Here is a 24,725-nt window from a genome sequence, read left to right as displayed (position 1 = left end):
AGCAGTAGGAATCCGTCCAAGTGAAAATTGTGAAGCATCGACTTGAACTTTATTCAAATGATCACGACAATCAGTTAGCAATAAATAGACCTCTTAAGATTCCTGGATCCACCGCCACTCTTCAAGCCCAAGTGAGATAACAAAACTTGAGCTAATTCATAAGAAAAGTCGATTTATTAAATTCTTCAGTGATAATCTTCTCAAAAGTTAAAGACAATTGATCTAAAGTATAATAGTTTCCTCATCTTTGACCAACTCTCCAATTTCCTCTGACATCTAGTCGCGATCCTCCTGTATCTGTTGAGTCGTCGAAGTAATCATCAGAATATTCGTATTCTTCTTAGTCAACTTCATCTTCCCTGAGAAAAAGATGTTCAAAGATAAATTATCAATTATTACTTTTTGGTTGCTGTAATATCACAATGACTTTATCATTCAACTCTTAAAGAATATATGAACAATTATCTCCAATAAATCATTGCTACTCAGATTTCATGTTAGTTTTTCGCGAAGTACGTTAAATAATAGATCAACAACTGCTTTATCTCAAGACAAACAAAGACTGCAATTCCTCCAATCAATGCTCATATCGAAATTTCACCGCATTCAATTCCTAAACCATTATTATTGAGACGCAATATTTATTGGACCAAAAAGGTGAAAATTAAAATATTTTCAAAATACATTTCAACGTTTTATTCTTTATTTAATTTTAGCAATATCAAAGGTATCAACTATTATATAATAACTATTAGTGAACTGTTCTTTTGATCCAATCCACTAAAAAATTGATAAAAGTCTTGAAATTCACTATCACATTTGTATTTCCCTCAACCTATTGGAGTCCCTTAAGAAGAAGGGAGTTCTTACCTTACTTCCCTTTAGTTCTTAAAGAGAACAAAGATTCAGATAGAGAACAAACATTGATGATGACACTAATTATTGCTGTCCGAATGTTGCGATAAGATTCGTGCTCTTCTTGGTCACCTTCATCTTATCTGAGGAAAGATATTGAAAGATAAATCATCCCTTTTGATTGAATACTACCTCTAATATCACAATGACTTAATCAGTCAACTCATCAAGAACATATGAACAATCTGCACCCAAAACATTTACTCAGATTCACTCATTTGATCAGTAAAGTTTACTGAGGGATCGCCAGATTCGTTACTTTAAACATCAAAAACTTAAACATTCAACTCAAACATATTATAATAACAAGCTGAGCCCCCGATCATGGCTGATCGTGAATTTCTTTTCACTGAATACAATAAATTCAATCCACATTTAAAGACTCGAATGGTTGATGAAAAATCATTGTCTAAAAGAAAACTAAAAAATTTTCGTTCATTTTGAGAGTTGTACAGTTGAAGCATCATATTTTTCACTTAACTCTTTACTCGAAAGACAGTTTTACTTATCCTTCTAATCCAACAATAAGCCATCACCCTGAATAACCAAAAAGTTTTTCCCCCAAAGTCAATAGTAAAAGATACGGATTCTGCATTTTTTCCCCCACCCTGTTTAAACGCTGATTTCTCAGTAACCTGAATTCCGAGAAAGCTCTAACTATTTTTCGTAATTGAAGTTCAATCAGGGCTTTCATTCTATGTAAAAATTTTCTTTAGAACCCGTTTAGTTTAGTCACAATCTTCCCGCAAAAATTTCATAGTTTGACTTTATATATTGTATAGATTATATTTATTGCACCAAAGAAAAAGGATGAAAATACAAATAATTTCAAAATACATTTCAACTATTTTTTTCTTTACTTAATTTTAACAAAATTGCAGGTAATAACTTTAATAACTAGTGAACTGTTCTTTTAATCCAGTCTAAGAAAAATCCCACCCTGGTGTATATTCCAGGTAGATTAGGCTTCGCACAGCTTATCCCATTGGAAACGATCCCAGCAAGTATCCAATGGTTTTCAATTTTGACCATCAACGGACCACCAGAATCACCAAAACAGGCATCCTTTCCGCCTTCCGAGAAACCAGCACATAACATCGACTCAGCAATGTTTGTTTTATTGTGTCCAGCTTTTCTGTATAATTCACGGCAATCATCATATCTGATTATTGGCAAAGTGGTTACCTGCATATTTGAAGGTAATTTTTTTTCTTTTGGATCTTTAAGAATAGAGGAACAAATAATTTTTAATTAGTACCAAAACACATTGAATAGGAATAAATTCACTCACCTAGCTTTCCCCAACCAGCCACTGTCCCGTGAATACCATAAAAAGTTTCATCTTCTCCAGGTTCTGGTAAACAAAGGGGTTGGATATTCCTATTGTACTTTACTGGTTCTTTCAATAATAAAAGGGCGATATCGTTTGCCAATGTTTGGCGATTAAAATCCGGATGAACGTAAATTTTTTCCACTTCAATTGTTTTGTTGTTCAATTTGTCACCTAAAATAGCTCGTAAGGTTGCAAACCAACTGAGTGTACAATGGGCTGCAGTCAAGACCCATCGATTTGCAATCAATCACCACCACACTTTTTATGTTTAAATATATTGAAAAATTTACTTTCTTCTATTGACGCGAAAAAAGGAACTTCTCCTGGCTGAGCATCACGACCCCCGACGACACGGCCAATCAATTCATTGTCGGTAGCACGAACACCACAGTAAATAGTAGATTGTTTCATTTCATGGAACACTTGAAGTCCATTTGAAATTATTGGAAAGGTAACTAGCAAAAAAGATGCAAATGAAATCATTATGATATTGCCGGGAGACAGAACTAGATGAAAACTGACAAAACAAAAAGATTTGGTTTGTCTTTAAATAGCGAAGGAATTAATCTACTTGGCTAGACCTAAGCAGTTTAAAAAATCTTACAGCAATCCTTTTAGGAATAACCACGACAATCAGTTAACAATAGATGGACCTCTTAAGTCTTCTGGATCCATCTTCACTCTTGATCAAACATAAGTGAAATAATTTTATACTCGTCAAGAACAATTATCTTAAACAAAAACATTGTGTACATATTTGTATTTTGAAATTACAATTTAGGTAAACAAAGCTTGCATTAGTTTGTTTTAAGCTTCCCAGTTGCATCTGTAACAGTAGGAATTCGTCAAAGAGAAAATTGAAAAGCATCGACCTTTTCGGTTTAGACTCTAAAACGATTAGGAAAAAACAGCGAAAGACAAAATAGGGCTAAAGGGAAGAGAAGGAGAAGGGAGTAAAGGATTCCAATAGGTTGAAGGAAATACGATTGTGATACAATCGGCTCTCGTCGAGATGAGCCATCTTTTCAATTTTTTGTTGAACTTGGAGATGAGCAAGTTGATGGAGTTGATATTATTGTAGATGAATTTTCTGATTTAAAAGATGAATTGGAAATTCTTTGAATATGTTGTTTTTTATCTGATTAATGGAGGGAAACATCATCAATATCGTCATCTGCATTTTTATTTCCATATTATTCTTCTTCAAAATCATTCTCATCATTATCACTATGATTTGAATCAATTAAAGGATCATTCATAATGCTGGATTTATCTCCTTCATCAATTTCATTATCTTCTGCACCAAAATCATCGGCACCAGCACAAGGTGAAGGTGATATCTGTTGCGGATCAAAAGATTCTGTCTCCGATTCCTCTTCCTCACCACTTTAATCATCACTTTTACCAACATTCAATTTAGCAACTTATTCTGTTCTGAATGTGAATTTGAATGCTATAACGGATGTGAATAGAGAGCAGAAGAGTATGAAATATTCCGAAAAGGTATTTATATTAACTCAGTCATTATCTTTCTCTATGTGTTTCTCTTTAATTCTTATACAAAATACAATGCAATGGAAAAATGTAGTCAGACACAAGCAAAGGAGGATAGCCAAAATGTTGGATTTTCGGCCTAAGATTCAGAATAAAATGAACCATATATCAATCGAAAGCTTATGCTGAGTAGAGTATACCTCCCTGAAAATCAGATCGAAATTGCAATCCCCTGGGGAGTTATTCGACAAATCCCTTGTGGCCCCATGATGACCAACTCAGACCCAATTTTTCAGATAGAACTTTTTATGTTGATTCCAATGATGCTATGTACGTTAGCCTAAACCTGCGGCTTTTTGAGATATTCAACTTTTTCTATTTTTTCTCATGGACGTGTATGTTCAAAGCCGTGGCGTATCTTTTTTACCCTATGATGACCACATCAGACCTAGTACAGATTGTTCAGCACCTTGACTAGTACCATGAAAGGGCAAAAATATAAATCTAAATGTGCGGCTTTTCAATCGCCATATTCAATGCATTATTTTCCTATGGAAATTAGTGTTCAATGCCGTGGCGTTTCTTTTTTACCCTATGATGACCACATCAGACCTAGTACATATTGTTCAGCGCCTTGAACTATATCAGAAACGGTCAAAAATATTTCCCTAAATGTGCGGTTTTTCAATCGCCATCCTCAATTCAATATTTTCCTATGTAAATGTATATTAAAAGCAGTCGCGTTTCTTTTTTACCTTATGATGACCACATCAGACCTAGCCTAGGTTTTTCATCATCAATAACATTACCTTAAATTACTAAAAATCTCTTTCTAAATGTGCGGTTTTTCCTTCTACATTAGCCAGTATTTTCTCACTAAAACAATCAATTCTGCAAGTATATAATAAGTACCATTAATAAAAAACACGTATTGACGTAGCAAATGGCTAATGATTGCGGCAAATAATTTCCATTTCAAATAATTAATACCACAAGTTTTACCAAAAAGGATATATTTTGTATTGAACATAAGTGCTTTTCAGTTAGATTTGAAAAGTGGTTGGCTATTGAAAAGCCGCACATTTAGATTTATATTTTTGCCCTTTCATGGTACTAGTCAAGGTGCTGAACAATCTGCGCTAGGTCTGATGTGGTCATCATAGGGTAAAAAAGAAACGCCACGGCATTGAACACTAATTTCCATAGGAAAATAATGCATTGCTTATGCCGATTGAAAAACCGCACATTTAGGGGAATATTTTTGACCTTTTCTGATACAGTTCAAGGTGCTGAACAATCTGTACTAGGTCTGATGTGGTCATCATAGGGTAAAAAAGATACGCCACGGCTTTGAACATACACGTCCATGAGAAAAAATAGAAAAAGTTGAATATCTCAAAAAGCCGCAGGTTTAGGCTAACGTACATAGCATCATTGGAATCAACATAAAAAGTTCTATCTGAAAAATTGGGTCTGAGTTGGTCATCATGGGGCCACAAGGGATTTGTCGAATAACTCCCCAGGGGATTGCAATTTCGATCTGATTTTCAGGGAGGTATACTCTACTCAGCATAAGCTTTCGATTGATATATGGTTCATTTTATTCTGAATCTTAGGCCGATTTGACGTTTGTCCTTTAATGAAATTGTTGAAACATCTAATCATCAATAGAGTTTGATTCTTTATTCTTGAAATGATAAGTAAAAGACTTGTTTCCAAACCGAAGTCGAAGAAGAATATGACAATGAAAATGAAGATGAAGATATTGATATTGTTTCCCTCCACCAAAAAGATAAAAAACAACAGATTCAAAGAATTTCCAATTCATCTTGTAAATCAGAAAAGTCATCTACAATAATATCTACTCCATCAACTTGCTCATCTCCAAGTTCAACTAAAAATTCAAAAGATGGCTCATCTCGACGAGAGCATTTATTAAAAGGTCTTGAGTTTGTAGAGACTATAATTACCAAAAGAAAGTTGATTGATTCAGTTATTCAGTGATCACAATTAAATTTCCCTTACTCCCTTCTCCTTCCCTTCCGTTCGTGCTGTTGGTTTATTGTTGAATTAGGCTTACCAAATAACCATATCATTTACCTTGACCTTCCTCTGTCAAAGTTCATTAGACATTAAAACATTTATTGTAATATCAATTATAAAGAAGAAAAGATAGCTAAAGACAGATAGAATCGTATTTCTTTAGATTAATCAATGCATGTCTTTAAATTTAACCTCCGCCGATTTGTAAGCCATTATTCTTAAGATGCAATATAAATTGGACAAAAAAAGATGAAATTTTGTTCGTTTCAAAGTACATTTCAACTAATATTATTTTCTTTATTTAATTTCTGCAAGATAAAAGGTAAAAACTGTAATGACTAGTGAACTGTTCTTTTAATCCAATCCAAATGAAATCCTACTCTAAGATAAATCTCGGGTAAAACCGGCTTCTCACAGTCTATGTTATTCATTGAAATTCCAGCAAGTACCCAATGTTTATCAACGTTGACCATTAACGGATTGCCAGGCCCAGGAAAACATACGTCTTTTACATCACTCGGGTAACCAGCACATATAGACGACTCAGTTAAAGCAAATTTCTTGAAACCGCTGAACCAAACTTTTGCGTATGATTCTCCACAATCATAATGTTTAATGATCGGCATAGTGGTGATTAGATGTTTTGGAGGTAATTTTCTCTCGTCTCGATCTTTAAATTAAAGGAATGAAAAATGTTAATTGTTTAGATGAATAAAGGAAATGAATAAATAACTCACTTATTTTTCCCCAGACAGCCAGTGTTCCATGGCGACCATAAAAAGTTTTATCTTCTCCAGGTTCGGGTAAACAAATTGGTTGGATACTTTTACTGAACTGAACTGGTTCTTTCAATAATAACAGGGCGATATTGTTTTTCTTTTGCCTGAAATCCGGATGAATGTGAATTTTTTCAACTCCAATCGTTTTGTTGTTCCATTTGTCACCTAAAACAACTCTTACGGTTCCAGAAGAACGGAATGTACAATGGGCCACAGTCAATACCCATCGATTTGCAATTAAAACACCACTACACTTTTTATAATAAAAGATTGAATCATCTACTTCTATTGAAGCGTAGAATGGCACTTTTCCTGGGATGGTATTGCGACCACAGACCTGATCAGTCAATTCATTTTCATAAGATGGGAAAGTCGATTGTGACTTTTTATAAGACAAATGGAGCCCATTTGAGATGATTGATATTGAAAGCAACAAAAAAGATACAAATAAAGTCATTTTAAGTTTGACGAGAGAAAGATCAAGATGAGAACTGACAAATTGAATCTTCTCGATTTGTCTTTAAATAGCAAGCATTTCAATCTTCTTAACGAGCCATAAACGGTTTAAAAACAAGTATTAGTTAAAAAAAATTATTAATCCTATCAGGAATTAAGTAAGGCTCTTCTCGAAATTTACCTCCCGCAATGACTAAACATTGATTATTATTATTATTATTATTATTATCATACAAGAAACTTATGCTATGATTACTGATCGCAAGTTTCTTCTAACCGTGTATGCTGAATTCAATTAAAATCAATTTCTTAATGAAGAAAACCATCTTCTTAACGAGGCCTAAACGGCTTAAAAAAGTAAAATTCTTAATCGTTTCAGGAATCAAGAATCAAGTTTCATTGTTGCATCTGTAGCAGTAGGAATTCGTCCAAGAGATAATAGGGAAGTATCGACTTGAACTTTTTTCAAATGATAAGTTAGTTATATGCAATTAGTTAATGGTTCTCTTAAGTCTCCTGGATCCATACTCACTCTTGGTCAAACCTAAGTGAGATAACAAAGCAAAATAGAGAAAGTCGCATCCGCGAAAAATATCGATGCACACATTGCTGCGTAGATGCAAAAATTTTCATTTTCTTTTTTTTTGATCAGTTCATAATTATAATAGTTATTACAAGTGGAGCCCCCGATCATGACTGATCGCAAATTTATTCTCACTGTGTACGATGCATTCAATCCACAATTAAAGACTCAAATTCTGAGTTAAAAATTTTTTCAGATGAACAATCGTTGATGAAATTGACTTGAAATTTGTCATTTGGTTTTCGTACAGTTGAGGCACCAGATTATTAACCAAACTCTTTACTTGAAAGACAGTTTTACATATATTCCTAGTTCAACAATAATCCATCAAACTGAGTACCAAAAAGTTTTTCCCCTAAAAACAATGCTACAAAATGCGGATTCTGCATTTTTCCCTACCCTGTTTGAAAAGGGAACTTCTGAGCAAAGCAAAAAGCACTGTGTTTAATTTTCATAAAAAAACTTTAAACAGTTTAATTATTTTGCTTCTTATTTTTACCTATTTTAGCTATTTTTCCTTTCTCTGTTTAAACCCTTTACCTTCAGAAGACAATATGAGAAGTTTACCTGTCGGCGCTTTGGATTAGTTTTTGTCAAAGCCTCAACAATGATTCGTTTCCCTTCAATGGTCACTGTGTTATCACTTACATTTATTTATAATAAATATCATTGATGGTTTGATCACTCTCCGAAAAAATGAGTTTATGATTGCATACCAAGACGGCAGACTCAAACATATTTTAAAAATTATATTTAATGTACTAAAGAAAAAAACTGAAAATACAAATCATTTCAGAATACATTTTAAATATTATTTTGTTCTATTGTTCTTTTAATCCAGTCCAAGTAAAGTCCAATTCTTAGGTAAGCATCGAGTGCATGAGGCAAATCACAGCTCACTCTCTTCAATGTGATTCCAGCAATTACCCAATTTTTTTCTACTTTGACCATCAATGGATCGCCACGATCAGGAAAACATACCTCTTTTCGTCCTTTCGGGTAACCAGCACAAAAAAAGGAATCAGTGATATTTTTCTTATTGACTTCAGATTTTACGTAAAATCTGTCACAAGCTTCAGATCTTATGATCGGCAAACTGGTTACATGAATATTTGGCTGTAATTTTGTCTCTATTTGATCTTTAAGAATAAAGTAACAAATAATCATTAATTATTGTTATTAATAAAGAATAGAAATAAATAACTCACTTAGTTTTTCCCAGCCAGCAACTATCCCGTAGTGACCATAAAAAGTTTCATCTTGTCCAGGTTCTGGTAAACAAATTGGTTGGATACTCCTACTGAACTGAACTGGCTCTTTCAAATATAAAAGAGCAATATTGGGCGCGGGTCTTTCAGGAGTAAAATCCGGATGCATGGTAGCACCTTCCACTCCAATTGTTTTGTTGTTTGTAATTTGTAATGCTCGGTTGGATGATCTTCTTCTATTGAAGCGTAGAATGGCATTTTTCCTGGGTTAGTATCGCGACCACAGACTTGATCAATAAATTCATTGTCATGAGATGGGAAAGTGGATTTTGACTTTCCAGAAGACATCGGGAGTCCATTTGAAATGATGTGTAATGAAAGCAACAAAAAAGATACAAATAAAGTCATTTTGAGTTTGACGAGAAAAAGATGAAGATGAAAACTGAAACAACGACTCTCGTCGTTTTGCCTTTAAATAGCAAGAACTTTAATCTTCTTGAAGAGTCATAAACGGTTTAAACTGATCAAATCATTCATCCTTTTTGGGAATCAAAAATCAAACTCTATTAGTTTTTATTTGAACAATTGCATTAGATTCCGGTGTCTGAGAGTCATATTTGTGTCATTTTGTTTACAACTCACAACTCGTTGCACTGGTTTGTGGTAAAGTTTTCCTCTTGCATTTACCGTTGATGTAGGAATCCGTCCAAGATAAAGATTTAAAGCACCAAGGGATTAATTGGGTAACGCAATAACTTGAGATTATTACAAAAAGCCATGCTTGATGATTCGTACTGTAGTTGTTTCCAAGGTACGAGCAGTATCCTAGTTTGGTTTGATTTAAGTTTGAAAGATGAAAAAAAATGTTGATTTAAACAGAAAGTCAACGAGATGCAGATGTTGATTAAGATGCTATAAATATCACTTCGAGCTTTGGTTTAGTTTTTTATGGCCTTACCAATGATTCGTTTTCCTTTAATGGTCATTGTGTTATCATTTACATTTAATTTCATTTTCATATTGATGGCTTCTTATGGAGTCTCGATTTTAGAAAAGTTTATTCTATTTTGACGTTAGCTGTTTAGACTCTTGAAGAGACAGAAAGCAATTAAGTGTTCCGACTCCACTCTTTGATGCAAGTGAGATAATAAAGCTTGAACTGATTCATAAGAAGACCCTTTCTCAATTAATATTTTGATTAACAAATCATTTAACTCTTTTAAAACGTTTTCTGGTAAACTAGATCTCGATTCATTAGATCCTTCACTAGTAATTTTCACAAAAGTTAAACACAATTGATCTAAAGTAGTTTCCTCATCTTCGATAAACTCTCGAATTCCTCTGATATCTCATCTAGGCGCAATCCACTTGCATCTGTTGAGTCCTCGAGTTAATCATTAGGATATTCTTCTTGTTCTTCATCTGTCCCGAGAGAAAGATGTTTAATGATAAATTATATTTTAAATTATCAATTTTGATTGAATACTTACCTAATAGATCTGATCATTTAAGTAGTTTAATTTGATTTAAGTAGTTTTGTTTTAGGCTGTTTTGGGCACAAACCTCTCCAGGCTCTGAAAAATGGGTTGAATATACTTATTGAACTCTACTACTTCATGCAATAATGAAAACGCGGTATCATTCTGGAGTGTCTTTTTATTAAAATTGGGATTGAAAGTTACTTTATCATTCAATTTGTAAAGAATATACAACATGTATACATGTATGAAAAATAATTTCAACCAAAACATTGAAACTCAGATTTCATGTTGAAAAAGTTTTTCAAGGAGTCGCCAAGTACGTTAACTAATAAAGCAAAAACTTCATCTCTCGAGACAAACAAAGACTTAAATTTCTTCTAATTAATCATTGTTCGTATCGAAATAGCGCCTCATGCAATTCCTTAACTATTATTATCGAGATGAAATATTTATTGGATTGAAAAAAGTGGAAATGAATAATTTCAAAATGCATTTCAACTATTTTTTCTTTATTGTTGTTAATTTAAGCATTGTTGAAGGTATGAACTATGATACAACTAAAACTAGTAAACAGTTGTTTTAATCCAATCTAAGTAAAATCCAACACTGAGATAAATGCTGGGTGAATACCGCTTCTCACAGCTTAAGTTATCCAGTGAAATTCCAGCAAGTACCCAATGTTTTCCGACGTTAACCATAAACGGATTGCCAGGCCCAGGAAAACATACATCTTTTACGTCATCTGGGTAACGAACACACAGAGCCCACTCGGGGTAAACTGATTTCTTGTAGCCAGCTTTTGCGTACGGTTCCCAACAATCATCAGATCTAATGATCGGCAAACTGGTTATTTGCATATTTGTCGGTAATTTTCTCTCTGTTTGATCTACAAGAATAAAGGAACAAATAATTATTGGTATTCATAAAGTAAGGGAATAAATAACTCACTTATTTTTTCCCAGACAGCCAGTGTTCCATTGCGACCATAAAAAGTTTCATCTTCTCCAGGTTCTGGTAAACAAATTGGTTGGATATTTCTACTGAACTGAACTGGCTCTTTCAAATATAAAAGACCAATATTGTTTTGTTGTGTTCGACGATTAAAATCCGGATGAATGTAACTTTTTTCAACTCCAATTGTTTTGTTGTTCCATTCGTCACCTAAAACAACTTGTAATGGTCCAAAAACACTGAATGCACACTGGGCTGCAGTCAAGACCCATTTCCTTGCAATTAAAACACCACTACACTTTTTGCAATGAAATTTTCGACTATTTACTTCTATTGAAGCGTAGAATGGCACTTGTCCTGGTGTAGTATCGCGACCACAGACCAGATCAGTCAATTGATTGTCATAAGATTGAAAAGTCGATTGTGACTTTTCATTAGACAACTGGAGTCCACTTGAAATGATGGGTAATGCAAGCAACAAAAAAGTTACAAATAAAGTCATGACAAATTAAGTTTGACGAGAGATGGATGAAGATGAGAACTGACAAAAAGACTCTTCTTGTTTTGCCTTTAAATAGCAAGAATTTTAATCTTCTTAAATAGTCATAAACGGTTTAAAAAGAGTCAAATTATTCATCCTTTTTGGGAATCAAGAATCAAGCTCTATCAGATATGATTTAAACAATTTCATTATATTCCGTTGTCTGAGAGCCAGATTTTTAGCATTTCGTTTACAGCTCAGAGGCTGCATTGGATTGTGGTAAAGTTTGTCTGTTGCACTTACCGGTAGCATTAGGAATTCGTCCAAGAGAAAGCTGTAAAGCATCAAAGGATCAATAATGTATTGTAATCACTTGGGATTATTAAAAAATACCATGCTTGATGATCGGGACTTCAGTTGATTCCAAGGTGTGTGCAGAATCTTAGTGTTTAAGTCTGTTTAAGTTTGAAAAAAGTAATAAATGTTGATTTGAACAGAAAGTCTACAGAAATAAAGATAATGATTAAGATGATATAGATATCATATCATAACAAAAAGTTCAAAAGATGGCTCATCTCGACGAGAGCATTTATTAAAACAACTTGAGGCTGTAGAGGCTATGATTGCCAAAAAGAAAGCCAAACTCCATTGATTCAGCCATCTTGTTTGGTTAAACTTAACACTAATTATAGCTGTCCGAATGTTGCCATAAGATTCGTGTTCTTCTTGGTCACCTTCAACCTCCCTGAAAAATAGTCATCCCTTTTGATTGAATACTTACTCTAATACCACAATGACCTAAAAAGTTCTTCAACTCAAATACATTTTAATGCTTATATTTATTGCACTAAAGAAAAAGGGTGAAAACTTAAATCGTTTCAAAATACATTTAATAAATTGAAGATAAAAATGTAATAATTAGTAAACTGTTCTTTTAATCCAGTCCAAGTAAAATCCTACACTATCGAATCTTGTACGACAAATGCGGGGTGATACAGCATCCTGACAAGGTACATTATACATTGAAATTCCAGCGAGTATCCAATTGTTTTCAACGTTGACCATCAATGAATTGCCAAAATGAGGAATAAATACATCTTTTAAATCATTGGAGTAACCAGCACACAGAAACGACTCGGTGATTGATTTGTTCCACCCAACTTTTGCGTATGAATCACCACAATCATCAGATCTAATTATCGGCGAAGTGGTTATTTGCATATTTGAAGGTAATTTTCTCTCCCATGGATCTTTAAAAATAAAGGAATAACAATGTTAGTTGTTAAGTATGAATAAAGAAAAGAATGAATCACTCACCTAGTCTTTTGAACCCAGTAACTGTTCCATTGCGACCATAAAAAGTTTCATCTTCTCCAGGTTCTGGTAAACAAATTGGTTGGATATTCCTGCTGAACTGAACTGGTTCTTTCAATAATAAAAGGGCGATATTGTTTTTCTCGTGATTGAAATCAGGATGCATGTAAATTTTTTCAACTGCAATGGTTTTGTTGTTCCATTCGTCACCTAAATCAACTCGCATGGATCCAAGAATACCGAATTTACAATAGCCCACAGTCAAGACCCATCGATTTGCAATCAAAACACCACTACAATATTTGTAATGCCAATTTTGATTTTGCAATTCTATAGAAGCGTAGAATGGCACTTGTCCTGGGGTAGTATCGCGACCACAGACCTGATCAGTCAATTCATTGTCATAAGATTGGGAAGTCAGTGATAATAAGTGATGATAAAGGTATTCCATCAATCGGAATTTTCTATGTTATATTGCCATTTAGCATGCGGACTAATCAAATTTCTCAAACCCTCATAATTCAGTCTCCTTATTCCTCTGCACGCTCGCTCAGACTACGCCGCTTCACGGCTGACCTAGTTAGATTAGTTTGGATTAGAAGGATAAGTAAAACTGTTTTTGGTAGATAGGTTTGGTCCGAATTCGCCAATCTTTTAAGCTTTCAAGAAATAATCTCTTCAGGTTAAAAGTTAAAACTAAGAGTTAGAGACCTGAAACTTATCACTCGTCGATATACATTGGTAAATTATTGGTAATCATCAATGATAGAACATTTTTTAAATTTATCGACAGTTCTCTTGATTTTGATTCAAAGGCCTCATAACTTGAGTCTCAATATTTCGAGAATGGTAAGACTTACATTCATCATTCTTTCAGGGGAAAGGGGTAGGGGAAAAAACAGAATCCGTATCTTTTACTATTGACTTTGATGGAAAAACTTTTGGTTTTTCAGGTTGATGTTTTATTGTTGGATTAGAAGGATAAGTAAAACTGTCTTTCGAGTAAAGAGTTAAGTGAAAAATATAGTAGCTTAACTGTACAGAAAGATTTCATTCTGTTCAGCTGTATAACCAGATTTTATTTTATTTTTACGTTTTTCTCATTGACGATGGTTTTTCATCAAGAATTTGAGTCTTTAAATATGGATTGAATTCATTGTACTCAGTGGGACCGACTTTTTTCCACCACATCTATCACTTCATCAACCACTTTTTTACTATTTTTTACCGCATTGGACAATACGGTGAAAAAGCCAGTCCCGTATTCAGTGAAAAAATTACGATCAGTCAGGATCGTAGGTTCCGCTTGTAATAATAATAATAATAATAATAATAATAATAAAAATAATAATAATAATAATAATAATATGAAGATGAAAATGAAGATGACGATATTGACGATGTTGCATTCCATCAAAAAGCTAAACACAAGAAAATTTAATGTTAAAATCACTAAAAAATTGAAAGTCTTGAAATTCACTATCACTATCCCAACCTATTGGAATCCCTAAAGAAGAAGGGAGTTCTTACCTTACCTTCCCTTTAGCCCTTAAAGAACACAAAAATTTACATTATGATGCAATCGACGATAACTATTCGCATGTTCTACTATGATTTTTATTACTTTAATAATGGATTTTAAGATGAGAACTGACAAAATAATATTCTGTTTTTTCTTTAAATAGCGACCACTCTAATCACCTTATCGAACTATGAAGGGTTTGAAAACAAGTCAAATTATTATTTTTTCAGAAACAAAGAATCAAGTTTTAACGGAAATTAGCCTCATGCAAGTTTCCCTGTTGCATCTGTAACAATAGGAATTCGTCTAAGAGAAAGTTTTAAAGCATCGACTTTTGCAAATGATCACGGCAATTACTTAACAATGTAGCTAGTAGACTAAAAGTCGATTCATTAAATCCTTCAGTATTAATTTCACGAAAGAAAAACATAATTGATCTAAAGTAGTTTCCTCATCTTCGATCAACACTCGAATTTCTTCTGATAACTCACCTACTCGCGGTCCTCCTGTATCTGTTGAGTCCTCAACATAGCCATCAGGATATTCTTATTAATGATCTTTATCATAAAAGTCTTGGCATTCACTATTATAATTGTATACATATTCTTCAACCTATTGGAATCCTTTACCCTCTTCTCCTTCCCTTCCCAAAGAGCTGCTTGATGATGACACTAAATCTACCTGTCCGAATATTTTGATATGATTCGTATTACTCTTGATCGCCTCCGAAAAAGATGTTGAAAGATAAGTTAGCGACTAAAAAGAAATTTTTACGCTAAAATTTAGTTTATTAATTACTTTATTACTTAATAATAGCACAGTAACTTTGTCATTTAACTTTTCAAGAAAATATGAAACTCTATAAAAACAACATATCTTTATATGAATCATCTTCACCAAAAAACAATTTAAATCTTTTCGGACTACATTTCAACTATTATTTTGTTCTATTGTTCTTTTAATCCAGTCCAAATGAAATCCAACTCTAACGTAAATATCGAGTGCATGAGGCCTCTTACAGCTCCTATTAATCAATGTGATTCCAGCAATCACCCAATGTTTTCGAACTTTGACCATGAACGGATCGCCACGATCAGGAAAACATACATCTTTTCGTCCTTCCAGGTAACCAGCACAGAAAAAGGAATCAGTGATATTTTTTTTAACGACTTTTTTGAAAAATTTATCACAATCATCAGATCTGTCGATAGGCAACGTAGTTATGTGCATATTTGTAGATGTAGGTTTTTCCTGTCCTGGAACTTTAAGAATAAAGTAACAAATTATTATTAATTATTGTTTTATATAAAGGTAAAGGAATGAATAACTCACTTAGTTTTTCGTAACCAGCAACTTTCCCATAGCGACCATGAAAAGTTCCATCCTGTCCAGGCTCTGGTAAACAAATTGGTTGGATATTCCTACTAAACTGGACTGGTTCTTTCAATAATAAAAGGGCGATATTGTTCATGGATGGTTCAGAATTTATATCCGGATGGAAGTGCACTGCTTCCACTCCAATTGTTTTGTTGTTCCATTGGTCACCCAGAACAACTCGTATGGGTCCAAAAATATATGATATACAAAAAACGTCAGTCATGACCCATCGATCTGCAATCAAAACACCACCACACATTGTGTAATGCACGGGTGGGTTATCATATTCTATTGAAGCGTAGAATGGTACTTTTCCTGGGTTAGTATCGCGACCGCAGATTTGATCAATCAATTCATTGTCATTAGATCGGAAAGTCGAGTTTGACTTTTCATGAGACAACGGGAGTCCATTTGAAATGATGGGTAATGTAAGCAACAAAAAAGACACAGATAAAGCCATTTTAAGTTTGACGAGAGAAAGATCAAGATGTAAACTGACAAACCTCTGCATGAATTGCCTTTAAATAGCAAAAACTTTAATCTTCTTAAAGCGTCATAAACAGTTTATTAGTTATTTCGTATACTTCTTGGTCACCTTCATCTTTCAACCCATTTCAAATTCTCAAGTATGCCAGTATCATTCAGAAATAAATGGAAATTTTCCTTTCTTCAACAGTCAATCTAAGAAGTTGATCTGTTAGAGCTTTTGGTTAAGTTTTTTCAGGGCCTTATCCGTCCCTCTTTCATGGTCATTTACATTTAATTGAATTTATCTATTGATAGCTTCTCATTAAGCTTCGATTTCAGAAAAGTTTATTTCTTTTTTGACGTAAGTTGTCTAGACTGTTGGAGAGACAGAAAGCAAAGTGTTTATACTAAACAATACAATTGTAGACACAAGATACTGACAAACCACTTAAATCTCGACTCGCTCTTTTGACTCCTGGATTCTCTAAAAGATTTCGACTACAAACAAAGACTTGCAAATTTTTCAGAGTATTTAATCCTCGACCTAATATTTTACCTCCAATTCCTAAACCATTATTATTGAGACGCAATATTTTCAAAGCTTCAAATTTGAATTGAATTCGCGGACTTGAATACATATGACATATTATTGTAAGTCAATAATGCCGATAGTTTAATCCCGAATTTAAGTTAGTGTTGCATATCCACGGTTGCAAAATGATTCAAACTATTATTTTGTTCTATTGTTCTTTTAATCCAGTCCAAGTAAAATTCAACTCTAACGTAAGCATCGAGTGCATAAGGCCTCTTACATCCGGGGTTAATCAATGTGAGCCCAGCAATTACCCAATGTTTTCCAACTTTGACCATGAACGGATCGCCACGATCAGGAAAACATGCATCTTTTTGTCTTTTCGGGTAACCAGCACTAAAAAAGGAATCAGTGATATTTTTTTTAATGTATTGTTTGAAAAATTTATCACAATCATCAGATCTGTCGATAGGCAAACTGGTATAATGCACATTTGAAGGTGTAAATATTTCCATTATTCGATCTTTAAGAATAAAGTAACAAAGTATTATTAATTATTGTTATGTTATGTCATATCAAGTTATGACCCTAACCTTCAAGTGACCTGTGCTGGGTTATATTAAGCGAATTACATCTTTTTCAATAACTTTGAGGCCAAATTTTGTCATTTTTCGATTCTTCGAAACCCTAGTATGAAGTTGCAAAATATATGGTTTTTGACTTGAGGCAAAATCAGATTTGACGCGTTTGTCCATTTAAAGTCATAACTTGACACTTTCTGATCAAAATTAATTTATTTTTGCACCAAATGTGCTTAAGAAGTGTACCTTTATTTTAACGTTTAAATGGTGCCTGTAAGTCTAGTCTAACTGACGCAATTCAATTCTGAAAAATTATTCTCAAACTTCACCGGTCATACCTTAGACGAGAGAAAGATAATGGTGAGAAATGACACGAAGGCTCTTCTTGTACTGCCTTTAAAGGTGTCTTCTTGTTTTCACAATGAGGGTCATAAACATAATCTTTTGAGCTAACTAAAGCTCGCTGATTCGGACAGCTTCAGGCATTTTTGAAGGGTTTTCTCAGAAAATTCTGAAGCCAATATTTTCTTGAAAATGATTACACTAGTTTCACAGGTACCTTTTTTTGATAAACGCCATCTACTATACGTAAGATTCTTAATAATGCCATTGGTAATATAGCAGACGGCGCTTATCAAAAATTAACTTAAGCGTGAAACTAGTGCAATCTTTTCTATTAATTAAATCAGTGTAGAAGACAATAAAAGAGTTGTGTAAAACATGGAGTTCATCAAATTTAAGAGAGGTGGTGAATTTTTGATTTAAAACAATTTTATTCATTGATAGAGTCTCTCGAATGATGATTTAAATTAACCAATAGAAACGAGTCTTTTGACTTTACCGCTGTTCCCACTAACCCTGTTCGACCAAAGATTATCTTTACTTTGTAAGCTTAAATGCTAATCCTCATTGTGAAAACGAGAGACAATCGCCTTTAAATAGTAAGGACTTTAATCTTCTTGAAGAGTCATAAACGGTTTAAAAAGAGTCAAATTATTCATCCTTTTTGCGAATTTAGAATTAAACTCTATTGGTTATTATTTAAACAATTTTATTAGATTTCGTTGTCTGAGTGTCGTATTTTGTTTACAACTCAGAGGCTGCCTTGACTTTTGGTGAAGTTTTCGTGTTGCATTTACCGATAGCAGTAGGAATTCGTCCAAGAGTCTGTAAAGCATCAACGTATCAATTGTGGCAATAGCGCGAGATTTTTGCAAAAACCGGGCTTGATGATTGGTACTGAAGTTGATTCCAAGGAGCGAGGAGTTTCTTAGTGTTTTGTTTGTTAATAATTTGAGTTTAAAAGAATAAAAAAATGTTGATTTGAACAGAAAAGCCACAGAGATAAAGATAATGATAATGGCCTGGTCTTTCTCGGTTTACATATTAATCAAAAATTCGATTTTATTAATCATTTTTGACCTCCGCACTTGAAACATTTGCGACCCTGTAACTTTTTCAGATAGATTTACTCCATGGAAGATTAGTGTTTTTAATGGTATTCTGACACGGGCTTTCCATTAAATCCTTTTTCATCTTGATCTGCCCGTACCAGCTAGGTTACTTCCCTTGTTAGCTTAAGTGTCCCTATTGCATTTGTAACAATATGAATTCGTCCAAAAGAAAATTGTAAAGCATCGAATTTTTTCAAATGACAACGACAATTAGTTACAGTAGGGGCTAGGGTTAAGTTAACAAAAGGGAAGATTTTTTTCATAGTCGCCCTCTAACAATAAATTAAGGTACCATTAGAATCGAACTTTTTTTGGCCAGTTTTCTATTACATTGTTTTTTCCTTGTCTCTAAAAACTAAATATGCTCGAGATGGCGACACTTAAAAATTAACTTAACTCTGACCCGTTTTTGTTAACTTAACCCTAACACCTACTGTAACAATAAATGGACCTCTTAAGTCTCCTGATTCGGGCCACTCTTGATCAAACTCAAATAAGATAATGAAGATTGAGCTGATTCATAAGAAGACCCTTTCTTGATTAATTTTTGATTAGCAAATTAGATTCCTCCAAAACATTTTCTGTTAAACTAGGAGTCGATTCATCCAATCCTTCAGTATTAATTTCACGAAAGAAGAACACAGTTGATCTAAAGTATTTTCCTCATCTTCGACCAACTCGAATTTCTTCTGATAACTCACTACTCGCGGCCCTCTTGTATCTGTTGAATCCTCAAGATAATCATCAGGATATTCGCATTGATCATCTTTATCGTCCCTGAGAGAAAGATGTTGAATGATAAGTTATCACCAAAAACAATACTACTCAGATTTAACATTAGGTCAGCAAAGTTTTTTGAGCCATCTTCAAATATGTTAACTAATAGAGCAACAACTTCTTCATTTTCAATCTCATTAATACTGACGTCGAGTCATTTCAACCTCTCATGTATGATTCATGGTTTCCTAAATAAATTTAAATCCTCTTTTCTTCACCAGATTGTGAAGTTGACCTGTTCGAGCTTTTGTTCAGTTTTTCTCATGGCCATACCAATAGATAATAAATTATCGGAATTGGAATCAGGTCATAAAAGTGGGAGACAAGAGACTTTAACTTCATTATTTTATTGTTTCAATGAAAAAAGCGATTTTTTTAAATTTTTCAAAATCTATTTTTTCTCAGTTTCATTCATTGCACATCAAAAGTATAACTGAAATAACTAGTAAATTGTTCTTTTAATCCAGTCCAAGTAATATCCGATCCTAGTGTATATACGGGGTGAATCAGGGTTTGTACATTTATATCCATTGGATACAATTCCAGCAAGTACCCAATAACCTTCGGTTTTGACCATCAATAGACTACCAGCATCAGTAAAACATTTATTTTTCCCGGCTAGCGGATGACCAGCACACAAAACCGATCCCTTGATTGTCTTGTTGCGGCCAGCATTTGCGTATGATTTTTGACATTCATCATTTCTGAAGATCGGCACAGTGGTTATTTGTATTTCAAAGAAATCTCCCATTTTCAGATCTGAATATAATAAGAATAACGGATTATATTTCTTGAATACTTTGAGTGAGTAAAGAAAAGATAATGAATTTACTCACCTAGTATTCCCCGACCAGCTAATGTCCCATCGAGACCGAAAAATGTTCATCTTCTCCAGGTTCTGGCAAACAAATGGGTTGAACATGCTTATTGAACTCCACTGGTTCATTCAAAAATAAAAGAGCGATATCGTTCTCGAGTGTCTTGTAATTAAAATTGGGATGGATGTATTCCTTTTCCACTAAAATTGTTCTGTTATTCCCTTTTTCACTTGTCAAAACTCGTTTGAGTGTATATGGAAAATCCGACATACAATGAGCTGGAGCCAAGACCCATCTATTTGAAATGAAAACACCACTACAAATGTAAGAAAAATGATAAGAAAAACGTTCTATTGTAACGTGAAAAGGAACTTCTCCTGGATGAGCATTTCGACCACTGACAACAAGGTTCATCACTTCGTTGCCAGTAAAGCGCATACCACAATGAATTGCCGACTGTAGCTTATCATGAGACAACTGGAGTCCATTTGAAATGATTGGTAATATAGTCAGCAAAAAATATACGAAAATCATTTTAAGTTTGACGAGAGATAGATTGAAATATAAACTGACAAAACGACTCTTGTTGTATTGTCTTTAAATAGCAAGAAGCAATAGCAATAGCAATAGTCTTTATGCTTCTTAACGAGCCTTAAGCGGTTCAAAAAAGTCAAATTATTAACAGATCAATATGTATTCAATAACTAAACGGTTCTGTACCTTTTTAAAATAGTTGAAACTCTTATAGCTAAGCTTGTTTTAGATGGACCTTAAGAGCTAAAGGAGCAACAGCTAAAGTCAAATGCGAGTGCGCGTCGCGTTTTCTACATTACGATATTTTCTATGGGCATAATTTTCCAAAACTAAATGATGAGCACCTTTTTTTGGTGTAATAAAAGTTTAATTATCACTCATTATGATTTAATTGATGGTCAAATTGTAACAAAACGTTCAAGAGAGTAAGAAAAAACTGATGAAATGCTTCTCAATATTTTGCTTTACTTAAACTCCGGGTTAGACTCATTAAGTTTGATTTTAACTTCTAAAAAAGTTTATCTTTAATAGGTTTATCCATAGTGAAATTATCCGTTTTTCCATTATCTGTTCAGAATTAGCTCAAAAGAGCTTATACCAACTAAACAGTTATCATCATTTTCATTTCAATATTGTGATAACCTTATATTTTCCCCACTTATTTTAGCAGAAATAAACCTTAACACCATTTAGAAGTCGATTCATAAAATCCTTCAGTATTAATTTTACGAAAGAAGAACACAATTGATCTAAAGTAGTTGCCTCATCTTCCGCCAACTCCCGAAATACTTCATTACTCATATCTCATCTATTTGCGGCTCACCTGGATCTGTTGAGTCCTCGAGTTAATCATAAGGATATTCTTCTTATTCTTCTTCATCTTCCCCGAGAGAAAGATGTTTAATGATAAATTATATTTTAAATTATCAATTTTGTTTGAATACTTATTCTAATACTCGTTATGAACAGTTATCTTACCTAAAACATTGCTACTCACAGATGAAACATGATTGGCATCATTGACTTAATACATGTATGTATTCGAATGCGCGAATTCAAATTGATATGCGAAGCTTTGAAAATATTGCGTCTAAATAATAATAATTTAGGAATTACGAGAGGTAAATTACAGGAAGAGCATTGACTAATCTAAAAGTTAGCAAGTCTTTGTGAGTGGTAAAACAGTCGGGACACTGAGAAATATCTCAAACGGATATAATTTTATTTGGAATCTAGGCTTTATCAGATGCTACCAAGAAGAAAATATGAGTCATAATGACCGTCTTAGGTGCACTTGGTGAGGTCATGAGCAAAAACTAAGCCAAAGTTCATCTTCTTCGGGCTCTGAAAATGGGTTGATTATATTATGGAACTCCACTGTTTCATTGAATAATAACAGAGTGATATCGTTCTCGAGAGTCTTTTGATTCAAATTGGGATTGAAAGTTACTTTATCCTTCAATTTGTAAAGAATAGATGAAAAATTATTTCAAACAAAACATTGCTACTCAGATTTCATGTTAGACAAGTTTTTCGAGGAGTCGTCAAGTACGTTAACTAATAGAGCAACAACTTGTTCATCTCTCGAGACAAAGACTCTAATTTCTTTGTATTAATCAAAGCTCGTCTCGAAATTTCACCTCAGCCAATTCTTAAACCATTATTATTGAGACTTAATAGCTATCGGATAAAAAAGGTGAAAATTTGAAATCGTTTCAAATGCATTTCAACTATTTTTTCTTTATTTTGTTTGTTTGATTTTAGCAAGATTAAAGATACAAACTATAATAACTAGTAAACTGTTCTTTCAATCCAGTCTAAGTAAAATCCTACACTAAGGTAAATGTGGGGTGAAAATGGCTTCTTACAGCCTATTTTATTAGTTGAAATTCCAGCAAGTATCCAATGATTCTCAACGTTGACCATCAACGGATTGCCATACCCAGGAAAACATACAGGCTTTACATCTACCGGGTAACGAGCACACAGAGCCAACTCAGGGTAAGGTGATTTCTTGTTACCAGCATTTTCGTATATTTCCCAACAATCAGCAGATTTCATGATCGGCGAACTGGTTATTTGCATATTTGTCGGCAATTTTCTCTCTGTTTGATCTTTAAGAATAAAGGAACAAATAATTATTGGTATTCATAAAGTAAGGGAATAAATAACTCACTTATTTTTCCCCAGACAGCCAGTTTTCCATGGCGACCATAAAAAGTTTCATCTTCTCCAGGCTCTGGTAAACAAATTGGTTGGATATTCCTACTGAACTGAACTGGTTCTTTCAATAATAAAAGAGCGATATTGTTTACTTTTGTTAGACGATTAAAATCCGGATGAATGTAACTTTTTTCAACTCCAATTGTTTTGTTGTTCCATTCGTCACCTAAAACAACTTGTATGGGTCCAAAAACACTGAATGTACAATGGGCCGTAGTCAAGACCCATCTCCTTGCAATTAAAACACCACTACACTTTTTACAATGAAATTTACGACTATTTACTTCTATTGAAGCGTAGAATGGCACTTTTCCTGGGATGGTATCGCGACCACAGACCTGATCAGTCAATTCATTGTCAGCAGATTGAGAAGTCGATTGTGACTTTTCATGAGACAATGGGAGTCCATTTGAAATGATGGGTAATGTAAGCAACAAAAAAGATACAAATAAAGTCATTTTAAGTTTGACGAGAGAAAGATCAAGATGAGAATTGACAAAACGACTCTTCTTGTACTGCCTTTAAATAGGACAAAACTTTAATCTTCTTAAATAGTCATAAACAGTTTAAATGAGTCAAATTATTCATCCACTTCGGAAATCAAGAATAAAACTCTATTGGTTATTATTTGAACAATTTCATTAGATTTTGTTTAGATCAAAGAGTAATATGTATTACTTTTTGGTTAAGATGATATAAATATCATTTCGGATGAATGATATTTTAACTGATTCAAATCATAGTGATAATGATGGACATGATTTTGAAGAAGAAGAAGAATATGAAGATGAAAATGACGATATTCATGATGTTTCCCTTGATCATAAAGATAAGCACCAACATACTCATAGAATTTTCAATTCATCTTGTAAATCAGAAAAGTCATCTACAACTCCATCAACTTGCTCATCCCCAAGCTCAACAAAAAATTGAAAAGATGGCTCATCTCGACGAGAGCATCAAACGAAACTTGAGACTGTAGAGGCTATGATTGAAATTCACAATTGTATTTCCTAGAACCTATTGGAATCCTCTGCTTCCTTCTCCTTTCCCTTGAAGAACACAAAAATCTACTTTATGGTGCAATCGACGATAGCTGTTCGTATGTTTTGCTATAATTTTTATTACTTTAATGATTGATTTCAAGGGTATCAAAAAACCACTGGTTGTTTTTTCACCACTGACTTTTGCTTCAATTTTGAATAAGTTTGACTTAATCAATAGACTCAATAATTTTAAGGACACAAGAGCATCGATATAGGTGTACGTAGACCATTTTCTGACTCAATCGGAGTTAATTAACTATAATTAATTAGCTTAGCAATATCCATAGAAAGGACTTTTTTGAAATTTGAATTGATATCATTTAAGCAGCTTTGTATTTGGCTGTTTTGACTTTGG

The 24,725-nt window shown here is 33.6% G+C and overlaps 8 protein-coding genes across 8 annotated transcripts; all 8 read right to left on the bottom strand.

The window, feature by feature from the left end:
- Positions 1–1,723: 1,723 nt before the first annotated feature.
- LOC149094887 (mite allergen Der p 3-like) lies at positions 1,724–2,731 on the bottom strand. The gene is made up of 3 exons (XM_089266052.1): positions 2,539–2,731; positions 2,207–2,494; positions 1,724–2,135 (listed from the first exon to the last, which is right to left on the bottom strand). The coding sequence occupies exons 1-3, from the start codon at positions 2,729–2,731 to the stop codon at positions 1,813–1,815; spliced, it is 804 nt and encodes a 267-aa protein (XP_089122178.1). The 3' UTR covers positions 1,724–1,812.
- Positions 2,732–6,022: 3,291 nt separating this feature from the next.
- On the bottom strand, positions 6,023–7,109 carry LOC107369918 (chymotrypsinogen B-like). Its single transcript, XM_025162423.2, has 2 exons — positions 6,523–7,109; positions 6,023–6,455 (listed from the first exon to the last, which is right to left on the bottom strand). Exons 1-2 carry the CDS (start codon positions 7,019–7,021, stop codon positions 6,124–6,126), a joined length of 831 nt encoding a protein of 276 aa, XP_025018191.2. The 5' UTR covers positions 7,022–7,109; the 3' UTR covers positions 6,023–6,123.
- Positions 7,110–8,107: 998 nt separating this feature from the next.
- LOC107369809 (venom protease-like) lies at positions 8,108–9,007 on the bottom strand. Its single transcript, XM_015937785.3, has 2 exons — positions 8,812–9,007; positions 8,108–8,742 (listed from the first exon to the last, which is right to left on the bottom strand). Exons 1-2 carry the CDS (start codon positions 8,978–8,980, stop codon positions 8,408–8,410), a joined length of 504 nt encoding a protein of 167 aa, XP_015793271.2. The 5' UTR covers positions 8,981–9,007; the 3' UTR covers positions 8,108–8,407.
- Positions 9,008–10,784: 1,777 nt separating this feature from the next.
- LOC107369813 (chymotrypsinogen B-like) lies at positions 10,785–11,882 on the bottom strand. The gene is made up of 2 exons (XM_089266679.1): positions 11,241–11,882; positions 10,785–11,178 (listed from the first exon to the last, which is right to left on the bottom strand). Exons 1-2 carry the CDS (start codon positions 11,743–11,745, stop codon positions 10,856–10,858), a joined length of 828 nt encoding a protein of 275 aa, XP_089122805.1. The 5' UTR covers positions 11,746–11,882; the 3' UTR covers positions 10,785–10,855.
- A 664-nt stretch (positions 11,883–12,546) lies between these two features.
- Positions 12,547–13,489, bottom strand: LOC149094886 (trypsin-1-like). The gene is made up of 2 exons (XM_089266044.1): positions 13,042–13,489; positions 12,547–12,974 (listed from the first exon to the last, which is right to left on the bottom strand). The coding sequence occupies exons 1-2, from the start codon at positions 13,487–13,489 to the stop codon at positions 12,643–12,645; spliced, it is 780 nt and encodes a 259-aa protein (XP_089122170.1). The 3' UTR covers positions 12,547–12,642.
- A 1,858-nt stretch (positions 13,490–15,347) lies between these two features.
- On the bottom strand, positions 15,348–16,557 carry LOC107369839 (serine protease 33-like). The gene is made up of 2 exons (XM_015937818.3): positions 15,893–16,557; positions 15,348–15,822 (listed from the first exon to the last, which is right to left on the bottom strand). The coding sequence occupies exons 1-2, from the start codon at positions 16,446–16,448 to the stop codon at positions 15,491–15,493; spliced, it is 888 nt and encodes a 295-aa protein (XP_015793304.2). The 5' UTR covers positions 16,449–16,557; the 3' UTR covers positions 15,348–15,490.
- Positions 16,558–20,191: 3,634 nt separating this feature from the next.
- On the bottom strand, positions 20,192–20,981 carry LOC149094885 (trypsin-1-like). Its single transcript, XM_089266042.1, has 2 exons — positions 20,606–20,981; positions 20,192–20,508 (listed from the first exon to the last, which is right to left on the bottom strand). The coding sequence occupies exons 1-2, from the start codon at positions 20,979–20,981 to the stop codon at positions 20,192–20,194; spliced, it is 693 nt and encodes a 230-aa protein (XP_089122168.1).
- A 1,836-nt stretch (positions 20,982–22,817) lies between these two features.
- Positions 22,818–23,915, bottom strand: LOC107369922 (chymotrypsinogen B-like). The gene is made up of 2 exons (XM_015937892.3): positions 23,278–23,915; positions 22,818–23,215 (listed from the first exon to the last, which is right to left on the bottom strand). Exons 1-2 carry the CDS (start codon positions 23,780–23,782, stop codon positions 22,893–22,895), a joined length of 828 nt encoding a protein of 275 aa, XP_015793378.2. The 5' UTR covers positions 23,783–23,915; the 3' UTR covers positions 22,818–22,892.
- Positions 23,916–24,725: the final 810 nt, after the last annotated feature.

This window comes from Tetranychus urticae, chromosome 1 (assembly GCF_039701765.1).
Source record: "Tetranychus urticae isolate SD_2017Ah chromosome 1, NJAU_TeUrti_SD_1.0, whole genome shotgun sequence".
Lineage (NCBI taxonomy): Eukaryota > Metazoa > Arthropoda > Arachnida > Trombidiformes > Tetranychidae > Tetranychus > Tetranychus urticae.
Note: the sequence above shows the minus strand (reverse complement) of the source record. Positions and strands in the feature narration are given on the sequence as shown.

Coding starts and splice junctions, on each gene's coding strand:
- LOC149094887 (XM_089266052.1), bottom strand. CDS start 2,731: ATGATTTCATTTGCATCTTTTTTGCTAGTTACCTTTCCAATAATTTCA. Junction 2,495..2,538: donor TTTCGCGTCAATAGAAGAAA/GTAAATTTTTCA, acceptor TGTGGTGGTGAT/TGATTGCAAATCGATGGGTC. Junction 2,136..2,206: donor GGCTGGTTGGGGAAAGCTAG/GTGAGTGAATTT, acceptor CTATTCTTAAAG/ATCCAAAAGAAAAAAAATTA.
- LOC107369918 (XM_025162423.2), bottom strand. CDS start 7,021: ATGACTTTATTTGTATCTTTTTTGTTGCTTTCAATATCAATCATCTCA. Junction 6,456..6,522: donor GGCTGTCTGGGGAAAAATAA/GTGAGTTATTTA, acceptor TTTAATTTAAAG/ATCGAGACGAGAGAAAATTA.
- LOC107369809 (XM_015937785.3), bottom strand. CDS start 8,980: ATGCATCCGGATTTTACTCCTGAAAGACCCGCGCCCAATATTGCTCTT. Junction 8,743..8,811: donor TGCTGGCTGGGAAAAACTAA/GTGAGTTATTTA, acceptor TTATTCTTAAAG/ATCAAATAGAGACAAAATTA.
- LOC107369813 (XM_089266679.1), bottom strand. CDS start 11,745: ATGACTTTATTTGTAACTTTTTTGTTGCTTGCATTACCCATCATTTCA. Junction 11,179..11,240: donor GGCTGTCTGGGAAAAAATAA/GTGAGTTATTTA, acceptor TTATTCTTGTAG/ATCAAACAGAGAGAAAATTA.
- LOC149094886 (XM_089266044.1), bottom strand. CDS start 13,489: ATGGAATACCTTTATCATCACTTATTATCACTGACTTCCCAATCTTAT. Junction 12,975..13,041: donor TACTGGGTTCAAAAGACTAG/GTGAGTGATTCA, acceptor TTATTTTTAAAG/ATCCATGGGAGAGAAAATTA.
- LOC107369839 (XM_015937818.3), bottom strand. CDS start 16,448: ATGCAGAGGTTTGTCAGTTTACATCTTGATCTTTCTCTCGTCAAACTT. Junction 15,823..15,892: donor TGCTGGTTACGAAAAACTAA/GTGAGTTATTCA, acceptor TTATTCTTAAAG/TTCCAGGACAGGAAAAACCT.
- LOC149094885 (XM_089266042.1), bottom strand. CDS start 20,981: ATGAACCTTGTTGTCAGTGGTCGAAATGCTCATCCAGGAGAAGTTCCT. Junction 20,509..20,605: donor TTCGGTCTCGATGGGACATT/AGCTGGTCGGGG, acceptor TATTATATTCAG/ATCTGAAAATGGGAGATTTC.
- LOC107369922 (XM_015937892.3), bottom strand. CDS start 23,782: ATGACTTTATTTGTATCTTTTTTGTTGCTTACATTACCCATCATTTCA. Junction 23,216..23,277: donor GGCTGTCTGGGGAAAAATAA/GTGAGTTATTTA, acceptor TTATTCTTAAAG/ATCAAACAGAGAGAAAATTG.